The sequence below is a fragment of the Mugil cephalus genome, chromosome 17 (assembly GCF_022458985.1).
Source record: "Mugil cephalus isolate CIBA_MC_2020 chromosome 17, CIBA_Mcephalus_1.1, whole genome shotgun sequence".
NCBI classification, from domain to species: domain Eukaryota; kingdom Metazoa; phylum Chordata; class Actinopteri; order Mugiliformes; family Mugilidae; genus Mugil; species Mugil cephalus.
The window spans coordinates 20,606,492-20,634,281 of NC_061786.1; the positions used below are offsets into that span (position 1 = coordinate 20,606,492).

Consider the following 27,790-nt stretch of genomic DNA (forward strand, 5'->3'; position numbering starts at 1 on the left):
GTTTACGACTTCAACCAAACTCAAAATACATGAGTTTTCCTATATTCTGTCAGTTATAGCATTTACATGAAACGCTTTGTTTTCTTTCATTTTACATAATCTCTTTCCACAATGTCAAAAGAACCAGGTCAGTCAATTTCACATCTCACACACGTTTCCACATGCTGCGATTTTAAAATAAGTGTGGGCTCACAACGAAAAGTGAAACTGTGAACGGTGATATTTACATCAGGTGAAACAGGAACTGTCGCACACCACAACGCTTGCAAGCTGCTGCTGCCTTTTGACATTTATTTTGGTTTTGCTGCAAGCCTGGGAATATTTTTCAGTGATGACAGACTAACCTTCTGCAGAGAGAAATCCCCTCAAAAAACATGTTGGTTTGAGATTCAGGAAGCAAAAGACAGAAATGTCAATAAAGATATAAACGTTCAGTGAATAAAACATTTTTTTATGCAACAGACCAGGAGAAGGTTGAAATGTCTACGTATGTAAAGCATCAGGGTGCACATGACCGCAACAGATCATTTTACAGTGTTTAAAAACTATATTTAATATCCAAAAGACTAAGGTAAAGTAATGCATTGCTTCTACTAAAGCTGTGGATTCACACACACACCTTAGAGGTGGATGTGGTAAGAACTGGTTCTGGTTTCTGTTTGCAGGTTTCAGCCTGTCCCGATACCTGTTGTGATTTTCACTACCTATTTTTTTTTTGGGGGGGCATTCTCGTCTTTTATAGCTTTGGGTCTTCTAAAGCTAAGTAAGAGTGCACAGATGTTACGAGCACAGAGAGAAGCAGAGTGAAAGGACAAAGGGGATTTTTTTGTGTTTGTGTTTGTGTGTGTGTGTTGCTCAAACATCTGAGAGATCACCAAACAATCAACTCTTGTGACATTGTGGAATGAAGAATATGGAACTTCTGAACTATGTGCAAGTTGTTTGCATCAGTGCAGCATTTTAATAAACACAGAAGCATCTTGTGTTCAGTCCAAAACGCAAGACGGAGAAATTAGTGAGGAGTTGCGTCATGTGGGGCAAGATCTGTCAAGTTGGTTGTGGACTGCCAGAGAAACAAGAGGCCTCTTGTCCTGATTGTTATGCAGACGGAGGAAGTGAAGAAGGTTCGCTTTGTTGGATGGATCAGTGGAGATGCAGGGTGTTTTTAGTGAATGAGGGAACGACACCAGGGAAATAGCACAGGCTGGATTCAAGCCAGCACCACCGCATCGAGCGCTGGAGCCTCCATTTGTGGTGCACTCAAGCAGCATAAAACCATTTATCTTTTGCGAGAACATACAGACAAGATCGATGAACACTCTCAGAGTCAACTCCTATGTCCTATGTCTCCCAAGAATGCACAACATCTCAGTGTGAAATGAACAATAATGTAAAAACAAAAACAAAAAAAGGACTTATACAAGAACTCTGTGGTTCATTCAAACACGGATATACAATAGCAGAGGAGATAAAAGGATTAGTTTTCCTAGATGGAGCTTTTAAAACGCCTCCCTGAAGTTTGCAGCTAGCATGTCTTCATGTTGCGCAATAATACCCTACACCTTTCATCATCACCCTTTTGTCCCAGAGGGAGGACACGTCTTCCTGCTGCAGCGCACCAATTATTTTTGAACACACCATCCTAATTTTATTCAGCGAGATTTTGTCTTTTACACCGACGCCAATGAACCAGGAAATGAGTGAAAAAGTTTTGGTAAAAGACTTATAACACAAGCACTGTGTCCTCCAACTCACATTGAAAGAGTTCAGCCCTCCGAGAAGATGAATCCTTCGTTGTCTTTTTTTTTTTTTTGGTAGTCACCTCTATGCTGATTGTGTAAATTTGAAATGCCACGCTTCCTGAGAGTGGAACCGAGTTATTCAACTCCAAATGCTGTTGGCACATTTACATCATTCCAGCTTTAGTCGGGGGAAAAAAAAAAAAAAACTCTGACACAGTTCTGCAGCCAAACTCCTCAACAACACTGCAACACAGTTTGATACAATTCATTTGAACAAAGTGATGTGTCAGTGTGCTCAGCTGAGCTTGGTTGTGAATAATGCTTTAGTCAATGGGGGTGGACATTATTCAGCCATTCATCTTCGCATTGTGTACAACATGAAGTCACCCAGTGGCCAGTCCTGTTTCCTGTAATAAATGAATTTCTGAGAGCCACAGTGCAGCAGGTTCACCAAACTCTCTCAACCGCGTTTCACACTTTCGTTCAGACTTCTCAGCATTTTGGGGCTTTTTGGAAAAGATGACTCAAAAGCATTGAGGAGTCCACAAAGACCTTCTGGACTCTTCAGTGGACGGACTGGAAGTATGGAATAACCTCCTGAGTCCTGAGCTTTTGTTTGCTATGTATTTTCAATTTCTCCAAGATATTTGGGATCAGTAGGACCTAAGAAGTATAAAAACAAAGCGTCATCTTTCAACAGAAAGTAGTAATTTTTGAAGAAAACGATGTCCTCATATGTGGACACTGGGATTACTCCATTAGAATAAAGTTACCAGCGTGTGACAAAATATAAAACTGTTCATTTTAGTACCTGAACATGGCTAAGCAAAACCAGATTTGTGATCAATGAAGTCCAAACGTCCTCAAACGAGTACTGGCTAATTAGCGAGGTTGTAACTCGTTGCTATTGATAAAACTGGTTAAATTTGCGCATCACGTTAAAGTAGAAACGTTAACAAGCATAAATAAGTTCCAATGGAGGTTTGTTCCTCATCCACTTTTGTCCTGTGATCGTCTGTAGAATGAATCGGATGAAACGTCCGCTGTCATGTTACTAGAGATTAGCATACTGACCATTTGCTACCACTAGATGGCAGACTAATGTGTCCACTAACGAGGACAACGGGTCTCGGGAGGATAATAGAATAACAGCCTGATTGAGATGCACGTGACTACTCTTTGGGTTTTTACTTTTTCAATCCATGTGTAAAATATATATATTTTTAAGGATTTATTATTTCACAACTATTAAAATACTGAAATAGTTTGATATAAAAAAAATCACTTACTTTGAATCCGATTTTGACTCCAGTTCAGTTTTCTACCCTTTTTTTAATGTACATTTGAGGAGAGATTTGATCCTCTGAGTGACTGTTGGGGGACAGCAACTTCACAAGCAACAGCTTAGCTTTTAGTTTGGTTTGTCAGTTTAATGTCATCAGTCCCTGTTTATTTAACTGTAAATAGGGCGGCTTTAGATAATTAAGCTATTAAGCTAATTCCCAGCTGTAGTTCCTGGCCAGGCGGTAAAGGGTAAACCTAAAAGTGAAATATAATGCAACATGATTTCAGGGGGAAGAAAACTGTAAAAACAAAATTAAGCAAAAGATAGTTATAGAAAATAATATAAAATAAAACATAAATTATTCACGTCATGCCTGATGCTTTCCACCCCTTATTTCCTCATTGATATTAATAGTAGTAAAAATAATTGCATGTACATATATGATACGGTTACAAGACGTGTATAATAACCTGTCTTATAATTTTATGCTTTTCCATTTACATGTACTAATATTCCTTCAAGACTTAACTGACACTAAAAATAAAATGATCTGTGAACGAAACACCAGTGACTCTTTTGTTTCTCGTTAGTTACGTGGCCGTAACTTAAACTCTTGTGTGACTGAGGTTGGTTGTTTTTTTTTTTCTGTCTCCACGTTTCTCTCTCTTCCTCCTGGAAACTTAATGTTAACCCCACTGCTTTTAACCCACGTATACGAAACATGCTCAGAAAGAATGGATTTCCTGAGAAGCAGCTTTTCTTTTTCCAAGTAGCTGAGAGTGATATTTTTTCCTACAAAACAGTTCCTCATGAGACGTCACGTGACATCTCTCAGTGAGTCGGGGGAAACACTCAGAGAAACTTTTAATTACTCTTTGCTCTCGTTTTTGTTTTTAGTTGTGCAGAAGCGGGAAGTCGAGGCAGAAGGTTGGGCGGACAGTCTTTGCTGAGGTTAAGCTGAATGTCACTAATTAAAACTTATGTTGGTATTTGCAGGCGTGGAGTAGGAGGACAGCGTACTTTACGGCGCCCATGAAATGCATTTTTGGACACATACTTGGTCAAGACGTTTGACTTTGAACTGAACGCCAGGGCACAAGTACAGACAGGAGCTCGGGTTGATAAATGCTCTTTGAGTGTGGGGCATCCAGCTCAAACCACGTTCAGGGTACTTTTCTTAATTTGAGAAATTTGCTTCCGCACAGTTGCGTCTCACTGTCCACGATGATAGTGATGAGTCACGATGGGTTCTTTGGACCAGGAAATTCGCGGGAAGCGTTTCACTCCCACACTGTCGGAAATTGCTTCCTGAGTCCTGCATGAGAAACTAGAGGAGGAAGCATGTTCTTTGGATGCATAATGTTACAACCCGGCTCTTGTTGGAGTAGCAGTAACATGTAATTGTGATTGGAAATGAGTTGGAGCGACAACTGGTCAGGCTCTGGTTAAGGTTAAGTGTTTAATTAAACAAGGAAAGTGCTCTGACACAATGAAATATAACAAAAAGGAGGCCACACAGGGCCGACAATAACCGATACACAAAACTAGGTTTGAAAGAATTTCAATACAAGCACTCCGAGTACAACCTAAAGGTACGCAACCAACAGCGAGGCGACTGATCGCTGGTTCACTGCCGCCTCGAACTGTGGTCGCACAAGCTATTTAAATCGCAGCTGGGGTTGATTGATGATTCCCCGTTGGCAGGTCTGGTTGAATCCCGCCACACCAATCACCGACGCCGGAAACGGCACCCAGGAAGTAGGCGGTTGCTGTTCAAGACGGACCAATCCTCGACAGGGGATCCCACAGCCGGATTTGCATCACAACAAAACACACACACATAACATACACGTGACAAAGGCAGCCAGCGGCGGCCATAACAATAAAATAAATTGAGTTGAACATATATAACATATAAAATAAAGGTTCTTCTGACGTGTTCAATAACGTTTGCCTGAAAAAAAATACAGAATTTGTTATATGTACGCTTTGTACAGGTTAAATAACCTACTGCATGATAATTAGTGAACTATACTATAAAGGTAAAACAGAGCTAGGCTATGCTAATCTAAACTGAACTTTGCACCTGGGTCTTTTTGCTGTTATTAAAATTCTCACGATTCTGATTTTGTTAATTTTTTCGGTGTCCTGTTTGGGTGTTTCTCCTTTAATTGCTGATTATTTTCTCCCTGTGTACTTTCCCTTTATTCCCGGTCACGTCATTTTTTTTGTCTCCATGCCATGTTTTCGTCTACATACCATGGTTGTTGACCCCTCATATCCATGTCACATTTTTCCGTCTCCATGTTTCGTGCCGTGTTCATGATTCTTTTGCTTTTTTTTTGTGTTCATTTTGGCCTAAGCTGCCCTCTGCAGTGCTTTTAATTGAGTTTCGTGTTTAGTCAATTCCTTTTTGCTCTGTACCCCGGCCTCATCTTTTCGAGTTATTTCTTGCAATCAAGAACTTTTTCAAATGTTTTGTCATGATCTTATTTCCTGTTTCTTGTTTGGTGTTTCTTGTCATCTCCTTTCTCCTGTGGTGTCTCCATGTTCTGTGCCATGTTCATGATTCTTCTGGATATCCTGACCTCTGCGGCGCCTTTAGTTGAGTTTCGTGTTCATTCGATTCCTTTTTGATTTGCATCATCGATCAAAACTGCAACTTGACAAAAAATTAAATCTCTGCGCAAAAGCAAACACAAATTGTCCTTTTACAACTCTCGCCATTTCTCTCAGTGCAGCAACCACAACAACCAAATGATGAAAGCTTTCATTAGCCTAATAGCATTATTGCCAAAGTCATATTTGAACATTTTCAGAAAACAAGAAAGAACTAATTTTTTTAGCAAGAATGTTGATATTTTAACTGATATTGTAACAGTACCTCAAAGAATGAGCCTTCTTTTGTAACAAATGATTGAAAGTGTGCTGCAGAGAAATAATGAAATTACCGGCACAAAATGAATCACAGATGAAGTTGAGTAACATTTAGAGAGTTGCAAAACTCTTTCCCGAGCAGATCTTTGGCATCTGTCATCTTGCTTTTGAACGCTCAGAGGGGGTCTGTTAACAGCTGTCACTGGACCAGGAGTTAAAATATTCAGCTTCAACTTTTCAACTCTGTGCGTCTGCAACAAACTGGAATTACAGGATAAAGTTTGAGGGTGTGTAATGTGAAGTTACCCAAACTCCACGTGCTGATAAGACGCATTAAATTTACAGTTTGTCGTTAAAATAACCTCCACTGCTTCTAAGCTGGCTGCTTTCTGAACATTTGAGATCTCACCAAACAACATAAGCGAAAACATCTGTGTCTTTTTTTTTCTTTTTTTTTTGACGCCCACATCTCTGCCACGTGGACAGATGAGAATGCAGTTTTCTTTTTTTAACCATAGCCTTTAAACTGTAGTTTGGGGTGTTTGCTGGTCTGCAGGCATGCAGCAGAAATCTAACGAGCTCAGAGAGTTGTACGTCTCACGAGTGTTAGATTGTGGATTCTTCACCACAATTCAAGCACTGTTTAGTTTTTATTCAGCTTTGCAGCACATTTGTCCAATATGTAATTAATGCTAGAGCAACCTTTGCTAGATTTAAAGTCACTGTATTAAGTTAATTTTTCTCCCATCTCCTTATATTTGTGAGTGTACATCTAGGAGCAGGACTGAACAGCTGACTTAAATGGCGTCTTTTTTTAATAATTAAAATCACCTCTTATCTTGCAGTGTTCCACTTAAAATATAAGCAGACTGCATCTTCCTGTTAAAATATGTGTTGAACTTTCAAGATTTTGATTTTAAATCCATCACAGATCAAGAAACACACGATGACTCTGCTAAATTGAATTGGTGCACTCTTTCCGTCTGTGTGTCAGGACAGTAAATGTTGTGTTTGTCCACGTTTGGACCCGACCTTCCCCATGATGAATGTCATGAGTTGTTTTTCATAAACATTGGAGGCAGCTCCATGGCCTCCGCTCTGTGTTTTGGTTAAATAATTTACAGAAAAGCAATTGACTTCCTTATTCTCGAGTTATTTTTGGTCCGGTTGGAGGAAGCTTTTGTTATGTCTTAATTTTGGATTTTCTTTAAGCGTGTGCAATTATTGTCACATTAAAAACACGTGTTTTCAACACGACACTCTGGCAACTTTGATTTATATTTCACCTTAACAAACCACTTCGCGGTTACTGACCTTAGTGGAAGGAAACCCCGTCTCTCTTCGGACCTTGAATGACCCTGAACCACTGTTCAACAGAAAAGTCATCAGCGTCCTACGTCTAGCGTTTCCGTGATAATCATTTCCCTGCCCTCTCGGGAAAAGTCTGGCTGGAACATTAACACACCAAGCCAACATTAATCATCACGTTCTCTGTGTCTGGACCAAAAAGCTGTCAGTAGTCTGCAGTCAGCATTCAAAGGGGGAAACAGAAAGAGCCGCTATTAGGTGATAGCTGAAGATAAAAAGAATTAGCAATAGCTGGGTGACTAGTAAAATAGAAAGAGTTGCTATTAGCTCAGAGACTAGGAATGTAGAAAGAGCTGATATAAGCAGGGAGCTACTTGTAAGTGGTAGCCTACTAATAGCTGGGAGGCTAAGAAGCTAAGAAGTGCTACTAATACCTTTGATGCTAGGAAACTAGCAAGAGTAACGTTTAGCCTGGAGGAATCTAGGAAGAGCTACTAAACTGGTAAAGTGGTAGCCTGCTATTAGCTGGGAGGCTAGGAAGCTAGTAAGTGGTAATATTAGCTGGGAGGCTACGAGGAGCTATTAATATCTTCGAGGCTAAGAATATAAGAAGAACTAGTAATAGCTGGGAGGCTAGGGCGCTAGTAAAGAGCTGCTATTAGCTCAGAGGCTAGAAGTCTAGGAAGAGCTAATATTAAGTGGGAGCTAGTATTGGTACATTTAGTTTGGAGGCTAGGAATCTAGGAAGAGCTACTAAACTGGTAAAGTGGTAGCCTGCTATTAGCTGAGAGGCTAAGAAGCTAAGAAGTGCTACTTATAGGCTACTTGGAATGCTAGGAAACTAGTAAGACTTACTTTTAGCTTGGAGGCTAGGAAGCTATTTAGTGGTAATATTAGCTGGGAGGCTAGAAAGATCGATTAATATCTGTGAGGCAAAGAAGATAAGAAGAAATAATAATAGACGGGAGGCTAAGAATCTAGTAAGAGTTACTTTTAGTCTGAAGGCTAGGAGGCTAGTAAGTGGTAATATTAGCTGGGAGGCTAGGAAGAGTTGTTGACATCTGTGAGGCTAAAAAGATAAGAAGAACCAGCTTGGAGGCTAGAAATCTAGGAAGAGCTACTATAAGCATCGAGCTAGTTAACTTGTGGGTAGTACTATTAGCTAAGGAGGCTAAGAAGTGCTACTAATACCTGGGATGCTAGGAAACTAAGAAGGACTACTATTAAGCTGGGTGCTAGGATGAGCTACAAACAGCTCCTGTTCAGCTCCTGAATCACGCCGATCGGTTGTTGAATAGTTTATTTACATCATGTTGTTGTGGAATTATTACACAGCTAAAACAGCCTAAACCCTAAATGTTTTGTGTAAGTCATTTAAAAAAAAAATAAAACAATGACAAGTGTTGCTGCTGATGCAAGTTTGGGGATTTAAGAAGCACTCTAAGGTTTGTCATGTGAATAGCTGTTAAATCGAGCAGCCAGAAATAATGTAAAACCCTGTGAGCTAAATATTTAACAGCCCTGCTAACACTACTATAGAATTATTAACTTCCAACCAGTAAAAATTAGAAAGAAGAAAAACACATGAAACCATACCAGCAGCCATCTTTCATCATCATTGAAATGTCAAAGGAACAAGAACCACAAATTTCATCTATTTTCAGATATGACATAAAAACACGTGTCCATAATGAATCCTAGTCATGAGTCAGTCACAAGATATAAACAGTATTTCTCGTTTTTTTTTTTTTTTTTTTTTTGTAGTAAGGGGCCAAAAGAATATGCAAAACCTAAAAGTTATCTCTTCAAGTAAAACATCTCGCTGTATTTGTAGTTCTTGCATGTGTAGTTTTTCGTCATCAGCTGACCATCGTATTTCTTCAATCAGCTCCATCAAAAAACCAGGAAACACACAAGTACACACGGGGAGTGATTAGGCAGAACAACAGGATGGGCTAAAAAAGAAAAGTGAGACAGAGGCAATTACTCTGGAAGTGCATTCCCCCTTTTCCACCAATTCACAAGTTCCTCCTTTTAGGATTAATTCCTGTCTTGGAGTTTTCTGCTGTCACAGCATCCGGCAAAACAATGGGGCCCAAGCTGATTCACTGGAACTTACAACATGGCCAGATAAAATACAGATACAGATTTCCTCTATTCTCCTCCGAAGTGATTACATATCAATATGAAAGTCTTATCTCTTTTACTGACAGTCTGTTTATTTTGTATCTTTTTAGTCCCGGATAACAAATTAAAATTTCCCATTTAATTTAACGCCCATGCTCATAGGGTATCTCCCACCAGGATGGGACGAATGCCAGTAACAGTTGTGTCCCATCTGGGAATTTGATGGCTCATTGTTTACATTAGGAGGTGTTGGTCTTTCCTGTGAACTGATTTGGCTGGTAGACTCAATAAAGCGAAAACACACGGTGGTTTTTTTCCACGTCACCTCCACCTCCTCATCCTCCTCCTCAACTGGAAATGTGGAGGCTTCGTGACCTCACCGTGCTCTGTAAGATTCTCCGTCCGATTGTACAGATTAGTTGAAGTCTTCGTCTGTCTGGAGCCACTTCAAAAACAACACACAGGGATGATTCAAGGTTCTAGCCTCCATAGATCTGAGTGGGATCCGCAGTGTTGTTGTCCTTGATTATTTAGACTTGGGCTCCTCTAATATTTAATTATCTGCATAATTATTAGCATATGTTTCTTGCTCAGTTCTCATAAATTAGCATTAGTAACCACTTTCAGTTTAATGTAAAGCTTTAAAGATTCTAGATGCCATCATCTTTTAAAGTCGTGCAAGTGCATTATGAAAATGCTTTATATTCTTTTTACAAAACATTTTATAATCAACCTGGGAAGTTTTAGGAAAAATGGTGGAATCTACAGTTTAGTTCTGGGTCTCAGTGTCTACAACTCTCTGACTAAAACTGCGCAACAAATGAGGAAAAATTGTAGTTAATGTCTTCTATGTAAATTTCACACTCTACAAATTCATCCCACGGGCCAGACTGGAACGTCTGGTTGGCCTGTGTTGGTCTGCGATGTCCCTTGTAATGTACAAGGGTGAACATGATGAGATTATAGCGACCATTAGCCGCTAGCGCCGTCCACACGCAAGCAGTGTTTTTATGTTTGGCTCATTCTGATGAATTGTAAAGGTCAGGTAACCTTTATTTAGACACATTGAGAAGCACAAAGAGTTAACAGATGGTGACTGAGCAGGTTTTGTTCCAAAACGTGTAACCAAACATTAACCACAGTGGTTGGCAGGTCTGGAAATTGTCCATCTTGCCTCAGCGCCTCACTTCCTGTTTCACACATCCGCCATTGCATCCCCGCGCTAAGTGCCTTGCCTCAAAGCATCTCAATGGGAGTTTAGGGGAGCTAGCATCCTCTTTTCAATTCTCCTTTTACAAATCACAACAGAAAACAGCTGTTCTGCGTGAGGAAACGAATCAATAAAAAAACGGAACAGGGTTTTCGCTGTTACTACTTGATCCTGTGGATTATAGTACCTTGACATCAATGGGTCCAGCTTTTCCTTCAGTCATTTTACCTCTTTTCTGATTTCTTTCTCTTCACCTGGACACATGTCCCTCTGCTGCCCGCAGAAGTAAAAACAGCCGACAGTATCTGAGAAAGTAATTTCTGACCTATTATTGCCACAATTTTATGGAATAGTTTTCATCTTGGTATCGGCACAAATAAATTGGGTTAGGTTTTGGGAAAGGTTTGATTTCTTTTTTTATGGTTATGATGAATATAAATTTTGTGAGGGTCAGCCATTCTTTTACCTATGTAGACTTTGTGGTTCACCACACGTCCTCAGGTTCTTACCCAAGAGAATAGAAACTTCAACAGCAACGAATAAATTGAAATAAAAATGGGCTTCCAGCGAGTAGGTAGACTATTGTTGATGCACTGTGGAAGCTTCACATTTTTCTTTCTAATTTTTGCCTTTAACTTGTTTTTTTTTACCCACCAAAACAATTGCTTCCATTGCCAGCTGTGATGGTGCAATCTGCAATCCCACCACTAGATGCCACTAAATTCTTACACACTGGCCCTTTATATGATGCGGCACAGTGATGTGGTGGCTAGCACACACAGCAAGAAGGTGAATTTGAGTTAATTGGCCAAACATTTGCATGTTCTCTTCTATTAGTGGAGTTAAGCCATGATGTTCTGCATAAGTTATAACCTGAAAAGACCCAAACTTGGTTTGCTATGCATTTTTAATTTCTCCAAGGTATTTGGGATCAGAAGGACCTAAGAATTCTATAAAAACTAAGCATTGTCTTTCAACAGGAGGTAGTAGTCTTTGTCCTCATATGTGGACACTGGGATTATTTCATTATTTATAGTTCACCCAATATATGACAAAATATAAAAGTTTTTATTTTAATATGTGAACATGGTCCCAACGTCCTCAAACGAGTACTTGCTAATTAGCGAGATTGTAGCTTGTTGCTATTGATACATTTTGTTAAATTTGCATATCAAACTGGAAACATCAATAAGCATAAATAAACAGGTTTTAACCATAGAATTTGATGGGGTTTTGTCCTGTGATTGTCTGCAGAATGAATCCACTATCATCTTTTTACCGACTAGTGTGTTGACCCTTTGCTACACAAACTAAAGCGTCCACTAACGAGAAAAACAGGTTTAAATGAAGATGCAAGAAGTAAAAATACTCCAAAACTGTGAGTTCTTTGTCTTACTGGATGAATGCAGGAATTCATTTATCCACATAATGCATCAGATTCTTTGCAAAATTCTTTGAACGATCCAAGAACCCTTGCACTGAAAGAGAAAAATAATGGAAGACTGTTTAAAATGGTCGACTCCGAGCCTTGAAGCAACAACGCTGAATGGGGGTTTCCAGGGAGACGTTAAAGGGGCCTGATGAGATCTCAATGCTCCCTCACCGGTTGCCAACGTCTACTATTTAAAATGTCAAACCCAGCAGCGCTGCAAAAACACTCACCCTCTAACAATCAGTCCACATCGGGTTGTTTGTTTTTTTTGTCTTTTTATTAGGATTTAAGCATGTCAGTGTTTTCCTTCAGTGTTTTTAATCTGCAGACTACTACTGTACAGAATTTCACACACTTGCAGATTTTGTTTGAAAAACTTCATTGTCTAGATTCCGACTCAAGTGGTTTAATACTGCAGAGCACATTTCTTCAGCGGGGTAAAATCTTCTTCTGCCAGTGACTTGTGCCGAATGCCCTTCAATGAACCGCCTCCATCGACATCTGTTTTAGTTAAATGACAGAAGCAGCTGGGTAGAGGTCCACCAGTTGGTCTGAGTGCTTTCGCTTTCTCCCTCTCAAAGGCCAGCTCTGTTCCTCCCTTGATGCTCCGATTCCTAGCAATCACATGGGACGCCGCTTGGAAGACTCTCCAAACTGTGCATTATCCGTTCATCTCTCTCTCTTTAACAGCCACGACTGTTTATTTATGTCAAGAAAGCATCTTCTTAATAGCTGCTGATGTGTGAGAGGACGTTTGTTGTTGACAGAAACGGAGTCTGAGGTATTTTAGACATGACTCATCCAAACAAAAGTTTTATATAAGCTCTTACAGACGGCCCACAGGAACACAGGAACACACAGGGACAACAACACGGCTTAGAATAACTATCATTTTAGAGACTGAAAAAGTCTCCCATAACCAAACACAAACCAAAGCTACACCCATTTTAACCAAAATGAACATACGCTTTTTTTATGACCAAGCCATATTTCTCTTCTCTTTCATGCATGCATCGTATTACCTTTTATAATATCGCTATAATATCTACAATGACTGCTCTTAATTACAAAGACAATAAAGTATGTCAATAAATTGTATTTTTTTCTGGTCTTTTAATGAGATAGAAAGTGCTTTTTGTTTATTCTTTTAAATACTTTTTTTTATTTTTTTACATTTCATAAATAACCTTTGACTTTAAACACTTTGTAAATGCAGAAATGCTTAATGAGTGCAAAGAAGAGGTCAGAAAACAGGGAACAGGATGCATTTTAACCTCTGACCAGGGATCTGACAAACAAACCATTTAAAAAATTATGTAATAATAATAATATTTCATTTTCAAAATGCCTAAAAATCTACCAAATGCAATTCTGCAGAAATTAACATTTTAGATGTATGTCTAAAAATGAAAACATATCATGAATTTATATAACTTTATTTACACCGAGCCATTTTTTAAGCAGTGCACTTTTTTTTTTCTTTCTAATTATATATATAACATAAACAACTAGGAATTCTAGTTCTTTCCTAAAACAGGAAGTTGCCAGCTCAACCCACACATGCCCCTTTTTTCTTTTTTCCTCTGGAGCCAGGCTGCACCCTCCCCGGCCCTGTCTGGTTTTATAAAGGACGACAGTGCATCATGGGTATTTTCAGGAAGTCACGTGACTTATTATAAAGCCGTGCATATGTTCTGGTTATCTGACCCTCTCTGCGCCGGGAGTGATGCAATTACTCTCCGTCCAAGTTGCAGAGGAGAAAGAGACGGCAGCTCGCAGACATGACCGAACCTGCCAGACGAAGAAAAGGGGTTTTAAATCCTCCGTCTTAATACAGCTGCATTTATGCTCAGAGCCCGTGAAGATTAAAAAGCCATTCAGAAAACCTTCAACATGAGGAAACCTAGAAGAAGACAAAGAAATAACATTTCAAAAAATATATCCGACTGATCAGAAATACACTGTGTGTGGTCAGAAGTATACAAACTTCACATGAGGGTTTTCAGATGCAGCTCTTTTAAGGTTTTTAGAACGACTACATCCACGTGATCAACGACTCTTCAACCTGAAGATAAATGATGTGAAACACATGTCTGGCAGCTTTTTTTTTTATATATATCCCTCCAGACTTTCTGTTTCAGTTTTTCCATCCATTGCTCTGCTGCACATCAACGCACTGATGTAAAATGAAAAGGCTTTTTTTTTGTCTTTATATAACAGTATACGGTGAGATGATGACAAACACACAATACAAGGTCGGGTTTTATAGACACTGAGTGAGCTTATCAAGGGACAGGATGGCTTTAAGGAAGATACTGTTCAACAATAATCTGGCGGGGAAAGTCTCCCTGAGGGCAGGAGGTCAAACCATCTGAAAGAAGGTGGAGTGGGAGGAGTGGGAGGAGTGGGGAGTGATGGCAGAGGGCAGTGGATGATCCTCCGTGTTGTTTTTATAACCCACTGCTGAGTATTACTATTAACCTTAACCTTGTGCTGAGAAAAAAAATGGGAGGTGAAGCTCTCTGCTGCCCCCGCGTGGTAAAGTTATGTACTGCATCATCCACAACATTATGACCGTCTTGTGGGGCTGGGAAACTTCAGGACCCCTTCATTTGTGTGGTTGTTACTTTAGACATGTAGCACCCAGCTAGACCAGACCAGACACCAACCAAACCTCATAGCAATGACACTCTCTGGATGGTGGCAGCACAAGGTGTTGATCTGGCCTCCAAATTCACTAGATCCCAAACTGATCAAGTTTTATTTCTGTAGCAGGTTGGAAATCGGTATGTCTGTGAAGGTTCTCAGTCATCCAGGTCATGGTAATCCAAAAAAAAAGCATTGAATAAGGTCAGCTGGACTTGTAGAATTTCTTGAAGACGTTTCGCCACTCATCCGAGTAGCTTCTTCAGTTCTGATGAACTAGTGGGAAATGGAGGTTTAAATAGGAAAAACTCTGTGGGTAACACCCACCAGAAACTTGCTTGACCAGAAACTCGGGTCACTAATTACTATAATGGCTGATACTTACCTGTCCTTGAATGGGGGGAACTGTGTGCCTAGGCTAACTTACCCTATGAATAGAGCTCTAACGAGGCTATTGTCCATGGGAACCTGGAGGCTCAATGTGTCCTTTGTCCTTCAGAAGGAGTGTCCTTTGTTCTTCAGAAGGACAAAGGACACTCCTTTGAGGATAACAACGTCAAAGTCCTGGCCAGAGAGGACAGATGGTTTGAGAGAGGAGTTAAGGAAGCCATCTATGTCAAAATGGAGAAACCTTCTCTAAACAGAGGAGGTGGACTGAGATTTAATTTACCAACTATTTATAATTCAGTTTTGACTTCTGTCCCCAAGAAGTTTCAACAACATTCACACATTGAGCCTCCAGGCTCCCATGGACAATAGCCTCGTTAGAGCTCTATTCATAGGGTAAGTTAGCCTAGGCACACAGTTCCCCCCATTCAAGGACAGGTAAGTATCAGCCATTATGGTAATTAGTGACCCCAGTTTCTGGTCAAGCAAGTTTCTGGTGGGTGCTACCCACAGAGTTTTTCCTATTTAAACCTCCATTTCCCACTAGTTCATCAGAACTGAAGAAGCTACTCGGATGAGTGGCGAAACGTCTTCAAGAAATTCTACAAGTCCAGCTGACCTTATTCAACCTGACCTTTTTTTTTGGATTGGAAATCGGTGGTATTCTATATTTAAGACTCATACATAGTTCGTGTTCATACATGTTCATATAGTTCATATAGCTTTCCATTGGGTTTCTCTCCTCTTTCACCTTGTTGGTTCATCTCCAAACATGACGCCTCTGATTTAAACTAAACTATTCTACTTTGGTCTCATCTGTCCACTAAATATTATAGGATGTTGTTGTTCAAATTGTGTCTTTGTCCATCACACCATAGCTGGTCATTGTTCTCCTACAGGTGGATTCATAAACCATTTCTTCTCAGTCCGTCGATTGTGGATTCCAAATCATTTAGAGAGGCTTTTACAGCCTGAACTTATCTCCTTTGTCCGTCGCCATCATAAACTTCCACAAACATACGCTGTGATTTGTCCAGTCACACCAGTGGAAACACTAACGCCTAATTTGCCCTTGAAAGTGTTTTCGATACTTTAAAGTTCTTCTTCCCCTTTTTCTTAAGACGTATTTTACACTCACAGTTCACTATCAGAGAGTTTGTTTGTTTCGACACTTCCGTCTCCAGCCTCAGTTTAATGTTTAATGATTAACTTCGATTGATGTTTTCTTTGTGTAGTAAAACCGGTCGTGATTTCGTCATGTGGACACTGATTGGGTACAGAACAAATTCCTCCTCCTATTTTTCCAACAGAAGAAAGTGAAAGTAGATCGGGAACAAAAGAGGAGCGGCCGCGGAAATTACCCTCACCTGGGCTTTTATTCGCAGGTAAGACGACACTTCTTCTTCTTCTTCTCTTTTTCTGATAAATACGTGTCTTTACATGTGCAAATTTTACTTTAGGCGATGAGTTGTCGTTGTGTCTAGTCTGGTTAAATAAAGGCGCTCGTTAAAAAGGATTATTCAGCGTTTAATTGTCAAACACAGACAATGTCTTTCATTCAAGGTGAGAGGAAGTAGGAACTTAAAACAGTCTAATCTAACTGAATCTAATCTAATATTATATGCATGTTAATATTTTCTCAGATATTATGGGGAAGTTTCACCCAAGTCATATTAATTATACGGCTACATTTGCAAATTCATTAAATATTTTTTCTTATTATTATGAGACGTATCACCTATAAAATAAAATCATAAACAATTAAATATGACAACTTTAGGCATCTGGGAGAATTTTTTAGGCATCCAAGTCATATTCAATTTCCTACAAATAGTTAATTATATGGCTACATCTGCAAATTCATTAAATTTGGATTATTTTTACTTATTATGAGCCATATTGCCGATTTAAAACAAATCATGAACAATTAAAAATAAAAACTTTAGGCTTTTTTTTGTCTGATCAATAGTGTAAAACTCAAATATATTCAGTTTATTGTTTGATTATAACAAAGCGTCTAAAGTCTAAATATAAAAAAAGCCTATGTGATATTATGGTTAAAAATAAATGTTAAAGTGTGGATCAAAAGTACAGTAACTGATCAGCTGACTTATTACAGAACTAAGAAAGAGTCACGAGATACTGTTCACTCTAATGGTTCTTTAATTTCATTGCAGCTGATTTCCATGACTGCGTCTTTACTCTTATATGTAAAGGGGAAGCTGGACAGTCGGTAGACGCTGTGTCGGCAGGTTTTAGAAAACAGATCAGGACTGAAGTTAAAAACAGATGATTAAAATCTACTATAGTGTACACAGAGGAAGCAAGACAGGTTCAAGACGTCCACACATACATTTTTTTTTTAATTTTAACTAAATTTCTGTTCTTTCCTCAGAGTTTTGGTTTGTTCAGTGAGATGAGATGTCAGAAATGGCGAGCAGGGCCAAGGACGACACCAGCGAGGACAATGTGTCCCCGGAGAGAAGGAATGGGCTTATGAGAAAGTGGAATTCAGTGAGGAAGAGCTTCCGTGGTAAAGTGGGAAGGAGGGTTGAGACCCAACCGAAGGAAGGAAAGGAGACCCCACCAAAGGAAGGAAAGGACACCCCAGGTGAGAGTTGGTGTTTCTCTACAGAGTTGTGTGTTCAAAAAACAAAAACAAACAAACAAACAAAACAGCTGGACGGTCAAAATACCTGAAAGTCTCCATGAGATTCATCAGATCAACCCCATAAAAAGACGTTTTTCAGGCCAAGGATGCCCAAACTATTTATAAATATGCATTATTATCATTTTGCATTCAACAGTAAGCTATTAAAATAATAGAGGGCATGCGAGCGGACGTCTCCATGGTTACGGTCGCTGAGTGGAAACAAAAGTGAGAGTTGATCATGGAGATTAACAGCATCAGCTTGAATCACAGGTTTTATCAGCGTCTAAATTGTAAGATTAGAAGAGCTGTTTTTTCCGATTGACTGAATCACAACTGATCTGAAAAGCAGATAAGATAAGTTTGTGGATGTTGTTTTGACGTAGTTACGGCCGACAGCATAGACATGATTTATATCTACGGGCCAACAGTAACTATTTCAATTACAACAATAAATAACAATAAAACAAGGAATATTTGCGATCACTCCTCGTCATCATTGACTGTATAGTATATCTATCTATCTATCTATCTATGTATATATATATATATATATGTGCTCGTCGTCCTTTAACATCTGGTCGGAGCTATAGTATTGTGTGGCTAAAGCTCTTAGCGTTAGCATATTTTATTTAACTACATTTAAAAACAACTGAAACGACCTAGAACTAACTCAAACTAACTGAAACTGAGGCTAATCCACTTTTCCAAATCCGTACTAGTTTGTATGGATCATTGGCCAATTTTCCTTAATTTGATTTGATGACCCACATTTTTCCCAGTCTCGCTGTAAACACGTCACGGCTCGGGCGACAGTGACGTCAGTGCATACCCTCTATACAGAGGTTCATTATATATTTTTTTTATCTGTCAATTTTATATATATATATATATATATATATATAAGTAAGTAAGTTTGCACACACAACTTCCAACAAGCTCTCAAGTTTCCTTTTGACTCGACTGATTTGGAGTTATTTATATTGTCTGTTGCTTGATTTAGTAATAAATGTCTGATTTGAGAACTGATATAAAAAAATGAAGCTTTAATTTTCATGTTTCTCCCCTCCCAGATCAGAAGAAAACATCCATGTTAAAACGATCAGTGAGTGCAGTCCAGGATCATTTGAAAAGTCCCACAAGTTTGTTCGCTGGAAAACGACCTCCATCTCCTTTGCCAGAAAAGAAGCAGCCTCCAGTCGGTGAGAGACTAACTATATTCATGGCCACAGATCACGTCCATTTTAGAAAATTTGATGGATTTTCTCATTGAATTAACAAAAATCTTCATGAATTATGTAATTATTTATTTATTTATGTATTGCTTCTATGAAGATTAAATGCCTTATTTTATTCCAACGTCCAGCGATTAATGAGAAACTCCTTCTTTGTTTATCTCCCTCAGTGATCTCCACATTTAAGCATCACCTTGACAAAAAGCAGTGGTGTGAGGCCAGCCAGCTGTTAATAGACAAGGAGAAAAATCTGTTCGGGAATATAACAGAGGAAGAGGATCTTAGTTACGACAAAGAAGAAGAACGAAAGCTCGCTGCAGACCACGAGGCCCTTGAAAAGCTCGTAATGGAGACCGTGGTGGAGACTCTGTCTCTAAAACTTAAGGAGGTCGACGACAACAACGAGTCGGTGTCTGCTCTGACGTCCGCCGTGAAGGCCATCATGCAGGAGGAGGAGCAGGACCAGATGTGGAAAGCCAGACAGTGTCGGACGGTGCCGTCGTGGAGGCCATGCAACTGGAGGAAGAACCACGACTCGGCACTTCACGTCTTGGTTGGGGGGCGTATGGATAGGCCCCAGACACCCACTGCTATCCCAGCGCTGCAGTCGTCCATCCAGACAGACGTCCAGAACATGGGCAGGCGGCTGAATGACGACCTGCTGCTGGTGGTGAAGCTGGTGAAGAGCTGCTACCCCCCTGAGATGGACATCTGTAACTTTTATGCTAAACTTTACCACCAACACTTCAGCACCAGACTCAGAAAGATTGCAGAGTCTAGAAGTCTGGATGACAAGAACTGCATCGTAATCCTGCGCTGGGTGAATGAATATTATCCAAGGTAAGTCATTAATCCAGTTAATGACAATTATTTTATATTTGTGCTGGATGCAGCCTAAACATGGCGATGTTTGTCTGTCAGTAAGTTCATTAATCAATCAGTTATTACTGTTCATATTTGCCAAATTTATCCAATCAAGTAACATGTTGATTTCAGGGACAGTATTTCCGATACTTTTGCTTACATGGAAATCATTCTGGCGGCCATGTTGTCTTCCCTGTAGCTCCAATCATGGGTCAAAGATCATCTTGATAAAAACGTTGGACAACTGAAGCCTCTATTATCCATGTGACCTCTATAAAATGAATGAGAAAGTATGCACTTAATTGTTAAGGCAGATTTAGGTCATAGAACCTATCCATACAGGACGGGCAAGTGGAAGTATTTATAGCACAACATTAGGGTTTGACACTGAGCTTTGAGTTATTGTGACATGGCCACACCCTGGTGTTCAACAAGCTGCATCCTGCCCTTGTTTTGAAACTCCAGTAGTAGAATACGTGCCATGCTGGTAGAACAGGGTAAAGGTTAACCTGAGAATAAATCTCTATCTGATGTAATAAAACATTCAGGCATCTGAATATGTCTTATGAAAAATATTTCCTCTGTGTGTCAGCATCCTACAAAGTGCAGAACTGGCCCAGGAGATCGATGTGAAAGCGCTGGGAAAGCTGCTGCCTCAAGAGCTACTGGCAACTCTGGAGAAACGGTATCTGGGAAAAAAAAAGGTAAAATGCAGAGGGTTTTATTTGATATTAGCTGCATTTTAGTTTATTATTCCAGCCAATTAGTGAGTCTAGAGTGGTATACTGTATTTCAACAACTCAACTAGCAACATGAAAAACTGGAAGGGTTTGTGACATTCTGGTCTGCAACCGCATGTTGTTGTGTGTTCAGGCTGATCTGAAGACTTTTATCGACCAAATTGTGGACAACGCAGCGGAAAAGTGGAAAAAAGGAGACGAGCCAAAAAAAGAAGATGGCTGCTACGTCAGTCATGTGGCCTATGACATCATCCAGGTAGAGCATCAGTACGACAACATGACGTCAACGTCTGTGAGAAGGGTTTTAATTGGCTCGGGATAATGCAGGAATCATGAAATCACTTCAATATGTTGTTATTTTTATGAAATATTGGAGCCAAAATTAAAGAGAAACAAACTTGGAGATAAATTTGTCATTACTGTCACTGACTTGTGTCTTCCATCTGTCTTTAGTGCATTAATGGTATGGTGAAAGAAGCAGAGGTAATTGTAGGAGACCTGCACAAGGCCCGGGAAATAACACGTCCCGTATCAGACTCCATGCAGAGGTACCTGTGATCTTCTTCATTTTATGTTTTTAAACTTTTATTGTTTTAAACTAACAGAAGCCGTTATTCAACTCGTGCAGGTACAAAGTCTTTCAGGAAGACATCATCAAGCAGAACAAGCCCAACAGCACGGCGTTCATTAAAGCAAACCTCGGCTGCATTGAAGACTTCAGGTACGATTCTGACCCAACGATCAGACAATGAATGAAACCAGTCAGAGGGCTGTGAGCTCATGTGTGCTCTGTCTGCAGGGACATCCTGGTCAATAAGAGTGATCTGTTCCAAGAAGAAGTACGGAGGAGCTGTTTGGATGTGATAACCAACATGAAACAATCTGCACACATGTATTTACTGAGTCCTGTGCACAAGAACCTCAAGGTGAGTTCATTTACAGCAGATTTAAAGGCAGTTTTTCTTGTTGTCACCTGGTCTCAGTATATTTGAATTCATCTGAGCCACATGTCTGTGAAGATTCTCAGTCCTCCAGGTCAAGGTTCATCTAAAAACAAAGCTAAAACAAAGACAAGAGGATGTTTCACCATTCAACCATGTGCCTTCCTTATCTTTTCTCCAATGTCTATCTATACCTCCTGAGAGCTGAGCTTTTATTTGCTATGCATTTTAATTTCAAGTATCATCTTTCAACAGGAAGTAGCAGTTTTTGAAAAAAATCAACGTCCTCATATGTGGACACTGGGATTGTTTCATTATTTATATTATTATAAAGTCACCAATGTGTGACAAAATATAAACCTGTTTATATTGATACCTGAACATGGCTGAGCAAAGACAGAATTGCAAACACTGAAGTCCCAATGTCCTCAAACGAGTACTTGCTAATTAGCGAGGTTGTAGGTCATTGCTGTTGGTAAACTTTGTTAAATCTGTGGGTCATATCAAACTAGAAACATTAATAAGCTTAGATATATAAGTTTTAACCCTAGAATTTGATTGGTGTTTGTTCCTCGTCCACTCTTGTCCTGTGATCGTCTGTAGAATGAATTCAATGAAATGTCAATTATCATGTTTTTTATGGTGGTGCATTGACACTTCGCTACGACTAGATGGCAGACTAAAGTGTCTGCTAAGGAGGACAGCGGGTTTAAATGAAGCAGAATAAGCTGCAACAAAACCTAAAACATAAAACTTAATGTCCCCATATGAGGACACAGGGTCTCAGGAGGTTAAATAATATCTATTATCTATGATTTGTCCAGAGAACCAAATGTGGATTACTACGCTGCTGAAAATAGTCCAGAACAGATGAACAGTTTCCTCCTGTTTGAAAAAATAACAATAGATGATGTGTTTGTGGTAAACGTGAAAGATAAAAAATCTTGTGTTTGTATCTTTTTTTTATAGACACAGTACCAGAAGCTGGGAACGAAGGACTGGCTGAACAAGAACGCGTTTGATAAGCTGCTGCTCAGCATCGAAAAGGAACTTCAGGAGCTTCGGGGCCCCAATCAGTCCGGTTACCAGGTAAAGTCTCAACAGTTAAAACTAAATATACTAATTGCTAATATACTGAATGCTGATTGGAAGCTGGGATCTATTCCAGGAGCTGATTGGCCAGTTTCACCAGGAAGTAACGGAGGAATACGTCAGGAGGCTGATGAAAGGAGACGTCAAACTGAAGGACAAGGATCGGCAGCAGAAGGCCTATGAGACTGTGATAGACAACGCAGAGAGTTTACACAACCTGTTCAAGAAAATGGTGAGAGCGCCTCCACACACTGACTCCAACACACTGATCAGATTCTGACTAAATTCAGGCAGAAATCTGGTTAATGTGCACGTTTACTTTGATATTAATGTGACTGCAGGAGTTTCGGTTTTACCATCTAAAGAAAGAAAACCAGACGGCGCCACCAGCTCAGAGTATTCACCAGAGTTTAGTGGAAAAATGAAAAATCAATATTTTAGCCAGTGTGGTAGAAAAATAGATGAACATTTGTGTCTTATCTTTTGAAGTTGTCTTATCTTTTGCTAAAGAGAAGTTACATTATTCCCTTGTCACTTGCCAGTTCATTAGGTACACTAGTGAAAACAAATGCATCCTCATATAAACAGTCCTGCACTAAATCTTGTCTTCATGACTCTTATAATGTTAAGTTGATGTTGAAACAGCATCTGAAACATGGTGATTCAACTGAATGATCACTGTGGAGGATGTAGTTTGTGGTGCAGGTGAACTGGATTGAATTTAGCCTAATATCAGGTTGTCAAAATATTAGGAACACGTGTCGGTACGAACTGCAGCCTCTAAAAACAAAGACATTGTTGAATTACAGCTCTTTCAGTCATTTCAGAACCTTCATGAAGAATTTATGCAGGACTGATTTATATTACAATGCTTGGTGGTAGTGCTTTGCAGTATGTCACATGCAAAAGACTTGATGTCAAAGCAGAACCTCCAGTTCTAGTAAACCTTCAGACTGAACTGACACAACTGCTCGGTCTTTACAGGGGTCACAGGACGACTGGTTAAAGGAAATCTTTACCCACATTGCAGAACTGCTGCAGCTCCAGGACATCCCCGCCATGCAGATGGAAATAGTTGCACTGGGATCTGCTCATCCTGACATCAGGTGACCCCCCCCAACACTTCTTCATTCAGGATTTACTTAAACACACACAGATGTGTAGCATGAGTGTAGCTGACCCAGATAGGACTTAAGAGCTGTGTACATGAGAGTAAACAGATCTACAGAGAGCTGACAGGAAGTGAACTGAGTCAAATCAAATGTGCTCAGGTGTAAATATTAACCAGTTCATTCTGCCGATCTGGCTAGGTCATGGAGATAATATGAGAGGAAATCATGTTGTTACCACAGACCAGGGCTATTCAACTACAAATTCAGTTGGGCCAGATGCTACTTCCGTGTTAGCTCCGGCTACCGAGCTAGGCTAATCACTTGTGCTAGCAGCCTGCTAACGCGACGCCTTGCTCCCGGTTTCATGCTACTTGTCCCACCTAAAATATATATAATTGAGTAATTAAGTGATTACCTTGTTCTCTGGTCTTCTCCAGATGAGAAGTCCTCATTGTCCAGTTCTTCATCTCATGTTGTATCGCTGCAGCACGCAGCGTTTTTTTTCCTCTTTCTTAAAATCAGGAACATTTTCGGAGACAGCTTTAGCCGGGGAGAAGTCATCCAAAATAAAACAGTATCTTTATGTCAAATCAGGGTTAAACTGATAGTTTTCATCTTCAATTTTCCGCTTAAGGGTTGACAAAGACGTGCTTCTTGAGTTTATAAAATAGTTCGTGTATGTAGTTTAACGCACTGCATTGCGGGTTGGTCGCTAAGCTACGAAGTGTTGCATTCGCTTTCTACTGTAGGAATTTCAAGTTCTTTACCGTGAAATGTGTTTGCCTCTGTTTTTGTTGACTGAACCACCAGCTGGGCGGAAGTGCTCCTCCAAAAATGAAGCCAAACAAAGTAGAGCTCCCCCTGGTGACTCGCTGCAGTATAGGTCTCCACCGCCTCCATGCTGTCATTTTAGATAGTTAATATAACGTTGACGCACGTTCAAGTGTTTCATTTTAGTTATTTAATGCTATAGAAACAGAGTGTGACATAATGGCGACCACTAGTTGCCATGCCAACTGCTCTGTAAAGCATGAGAGTTGTTGTAAACAAAAAAAAAAACATTGTTTATTTGCGAATATCTGACTGAATTTGTACTTTTCTTTATAGATCTGCACCATTGTGTTTACAGCATTTCTTTAAATGTGTAAACTTTCACTTAACAATCTTTTCCTGCCTCCCACAGTGAGGGACACCTCTCAGCTTTGCTCAGACTGAGGACGAACCTCTCCAAAGAAGACAAGAACACCATCATAGAAACTCTATCGGACACTTTGAAGGAAGTCAAAGTTGACACTGATGCTCGGAAATTTTTCTCCAAAGTTGCTCTCAAATGAGTTTGTGTAGAGAACTTAATGTGATGTATCGCTGGCCATACACGTGTCATTCAAGTAGAAATGTGATTTGTCCCTTGTCTTGTGTTGTACATGATGCTAAGTGTGGAAGGTAAATTTAGAGGAGAGCATTTACCATTCATCTGCTGCACATTTCACTCAGGAACACGTTCAGGAAGAGACTCTTTAAACTTTATTTAGGATTATACAACAAGCAGCAATGTTACAAAACTATTTTATTTTGTTGTCAAACATTTTGAACATGTATAAATGTACGTAACCATTTGTACATTCAAAAAAAAAGAAATGATTATAAAACAAAACACATAACAGAAATGCAGCCCATATGTTTGAAAAAGGAGTAAACATAACTATTCTATTTTAACTTTTTATAGGGTAATATAGTAATATTGTAAATGCAACTTCTGCTTGAACACCCCTGAAACACGCAGCTAACGTTATGTTAGCATTAGCATTAATGTAACAAGAATTGTAATTTCAGTCAATATTTATTCTAACCCATAACTTTATCCAGACTGAAACTGATGATGCATTACATGTTAATCTTATCCGATACGAAGTGTGCAATAACATCCATATTAATATATAACATATTACATAAATATCAGGAGAAGGAGAAGTCTACCCCGAAGTCGACAGAAGGCGAACACAATAAACAAATAAACAAACACAATACCTACTATTTGGAAAGCTGCAAATGTTCTTCCCTTATATAAAGGTGGAGACACTTCAATTCTGGATCCTATCTGAAGACATTCTAGCTAATTTGCACTTGTATGCAGATGATGCAGTCGTTTACATATCTGCTCCCTCTGCAGCACAGGCAATTGAAGACTGCTTTTGAGTTATTACAAAGCACTATGAAGGGTCTAAAATTGATTTTAAATGTCCATAAAACACGGTTTATCTAAGAATTTCTATGCCTGATGGCACATTGGTTTAAAGAGTGTCCTCCTGCAAGTATTTGAGAACATGGATTGATGAAAAACTTTCATTTAATGCACATATTTCTAATCTGCTCAATTTGACAGAGCTGGGCGTTTATGTTCATGGAACAACCTTTAAAAAACTCCCAGGTTAAAAACACTCCTTTAATGAGTTTTAGAGTATCATAAAGAATGCAGCGAAGGGTGAACGCCGCTGTTTTACTGCTCATTTGTGTATCATGCACCAGTTTTTTTTATGGCTTTTGACTTTATATGACTATTTATATGGCCAGGTCTCTCTTGTGAAAGAGATTTCTAATCTCAATGGGGCTTTCTGGTTACATAAAGGTTAGATAAGTAAAAAGGCCCTGTGGAATATTAAATTGGTCCTGCAGGCCAGAGACGTGCTGCAAGGTCTGAAACTGGCGGCATATATTAGAGCCTGAATGTCACAAATGATTTATCTCATCTATGTCTACCTCTGACCTGAGAGATTTTAGAGCTGGGAGAGGGGAGCAGAATGAAGTTTTTGTCTTTGGGTTATTTAGTGTCTTTGGTGAACACACAAATGGTACCGTGTGGAAACTTAAATCTAATTAAAATATATTAAATCGAGGTACAATGTGCTTGTTTTTGTCTGTCCTCCATGGTAATTGTTCTTACTGTCAGAGTTTGTTCTAATAAATATATTAATAAAATATTATAACTTGTTATTGAATTTTTTTATTATTGGTTCTTCTTAAATTAGAACTACCACAACTCTGTATAGTGTAAAACACTACTTTGTCAAAGTTCAATTTTCTTATTTCAAGCATCTTATCTCTTTACTCTCTTACTCTTTGATCTCGTTTATTGTCACTTTTACAACACAGTGCAGCTATTACATATTCCCAAAGATGAAACACAGTACAGAGCAACTTCAGGACTCAGTGTAAAGTCGCAACTACACAGCTAATGAGTAAACTGTTCTGTTCATATCAATAAATATGTTTTTATTCTACAAACATCTGATCATTTCATTTACTGTAAATCATACGCTCCTTTTTACAGTATTTGTCTTCACAGTTTTCATTCATGTCATTTGCATCGTAGGTGGTTTTCCATCTGTACTACCTGGTCAAACTGGTTCCACTGACTCAACTATTCCCATGATTTAAGTTCGCGTTTGTGTCTTGTTATTTTAAAAAATATTTGAATATATGTGGTTATTTTAACAGGTTCATGTTGTGCAGGCCGCCCTCTGTCTCCCTCTAGTGTTGGAGGTTTAGCTAACGTCTAATGTGTTTGTGTGCAGGGTTGCGTTAGTGTAGTAGGCTATACTTGGTCTGCTTGGGTTGACCTCTCTTTTATTTTTGTCAGGTTTTTATCATTTCACCTGTGTCTTGTTCCCTCATTTGTTCTCAGTGTGAATAATAATCCTCTCCCTTTGTCTTAAGATCAGGTTGTGCTTTAACATAAGCTGGATGTACTTGTTCTGGCCTGATGTACCTGTCTTCTCATCGTCATCGTTATGGTATTTTTATAATTGTACCTCTCTCTGCTGCTTTTTTTTTCCTTCACAGTGAGACTTATTAAGCTAAACTTTGTTATTTCATCCTGTCATACCTACGACAGGTTTCCAGGAACTGAGTTTCAACCTTACACCCATGTTTTGTTTCTTTCCTGTTTCGTATTTTGTAATCTCCTTCCCTGGTGATTCTTTCCGGCTTTTACTTCCTGAGGTCAAATTGATATGTAATGCACCATGAGTTTCAGCCTGGATGACGTCATGGGTTAGAATAAATCGTGACTGAAATAATGTTAAGTTAATCTTTACATAGCGGATTCTTATCACATGTTAATGCTAACCGCTAGCTAACGGATG

At 39.3% G+C, this 27,790-nt stretch overlaps 1 protein-coding gene across 1 annotated transcript; it reads left to right on the forward strand.

Annotated features, from left to right (window-relative positions):
* The first annotated feature begins 16,273 nt into the window (after positions 1 to 16,273).
* LOC125023371 (tumor necrosis factor alpha-induced protein 2-like) lies at positions 16,274 to 26,637 on the forward strand. Its single transcript, XM_047610579.1, has 13 exons — positions 16,274 to 16,399; positions 17,410 to 17,625; positions 18,738 to 18,866; positions 19,070 to 19,739; positions 20,356 to 20,467; positions 20,637 to 20,759; positions 20,957 to 21,051; positions 21,132 to 21,224; positions 21,303 to 21,429; positions 22,414 to 22,533; positions 22,613 to 22,768; positions 23,521 to 23,642; positions 24,832 to 26,637. Exons 2-13 carry the CDS (start codon positions 17,436 to 17,438, stop codon positions 24,980 to 24,982), a joined length of 2,088 nt encoding a protein of 695 aa, XP_047466535.1. The 5' UTR covers positions 16,274 to 16,399; positions 17,410 to 17,435; the 3' UTR covers positions 24,983 to 26,637.
* The last annotated feature ends 1,153 nt before the right edge of the window (positions 26,638 to 27,790 follow it).

Bases quoted from the DNA above. Each gene is read 5' to 3' on its own strand.
- LOC125023371 (XM_047610579.1), top strand. From the start codon at position 17,436: ATGTCAGAAATGGCGAGCAGGGCCAAGGACGACACCAGCGAGGACAAT. The intron at 20,468-20,636 runs GTAAAATGCAGA...TTGTGTGTTCAG, and splicing joins GGTATCTGGGAAAAAAAAAG to GCTGATCTGAAGACTTTTAT. The intron at 21,225-21,302 runs GTACGATTCTGA...CTCTGTCTGCAG, and splicing joins GGCTGCATTGAAGACTTCAG to GGACATCCTGGTCAATAAGA.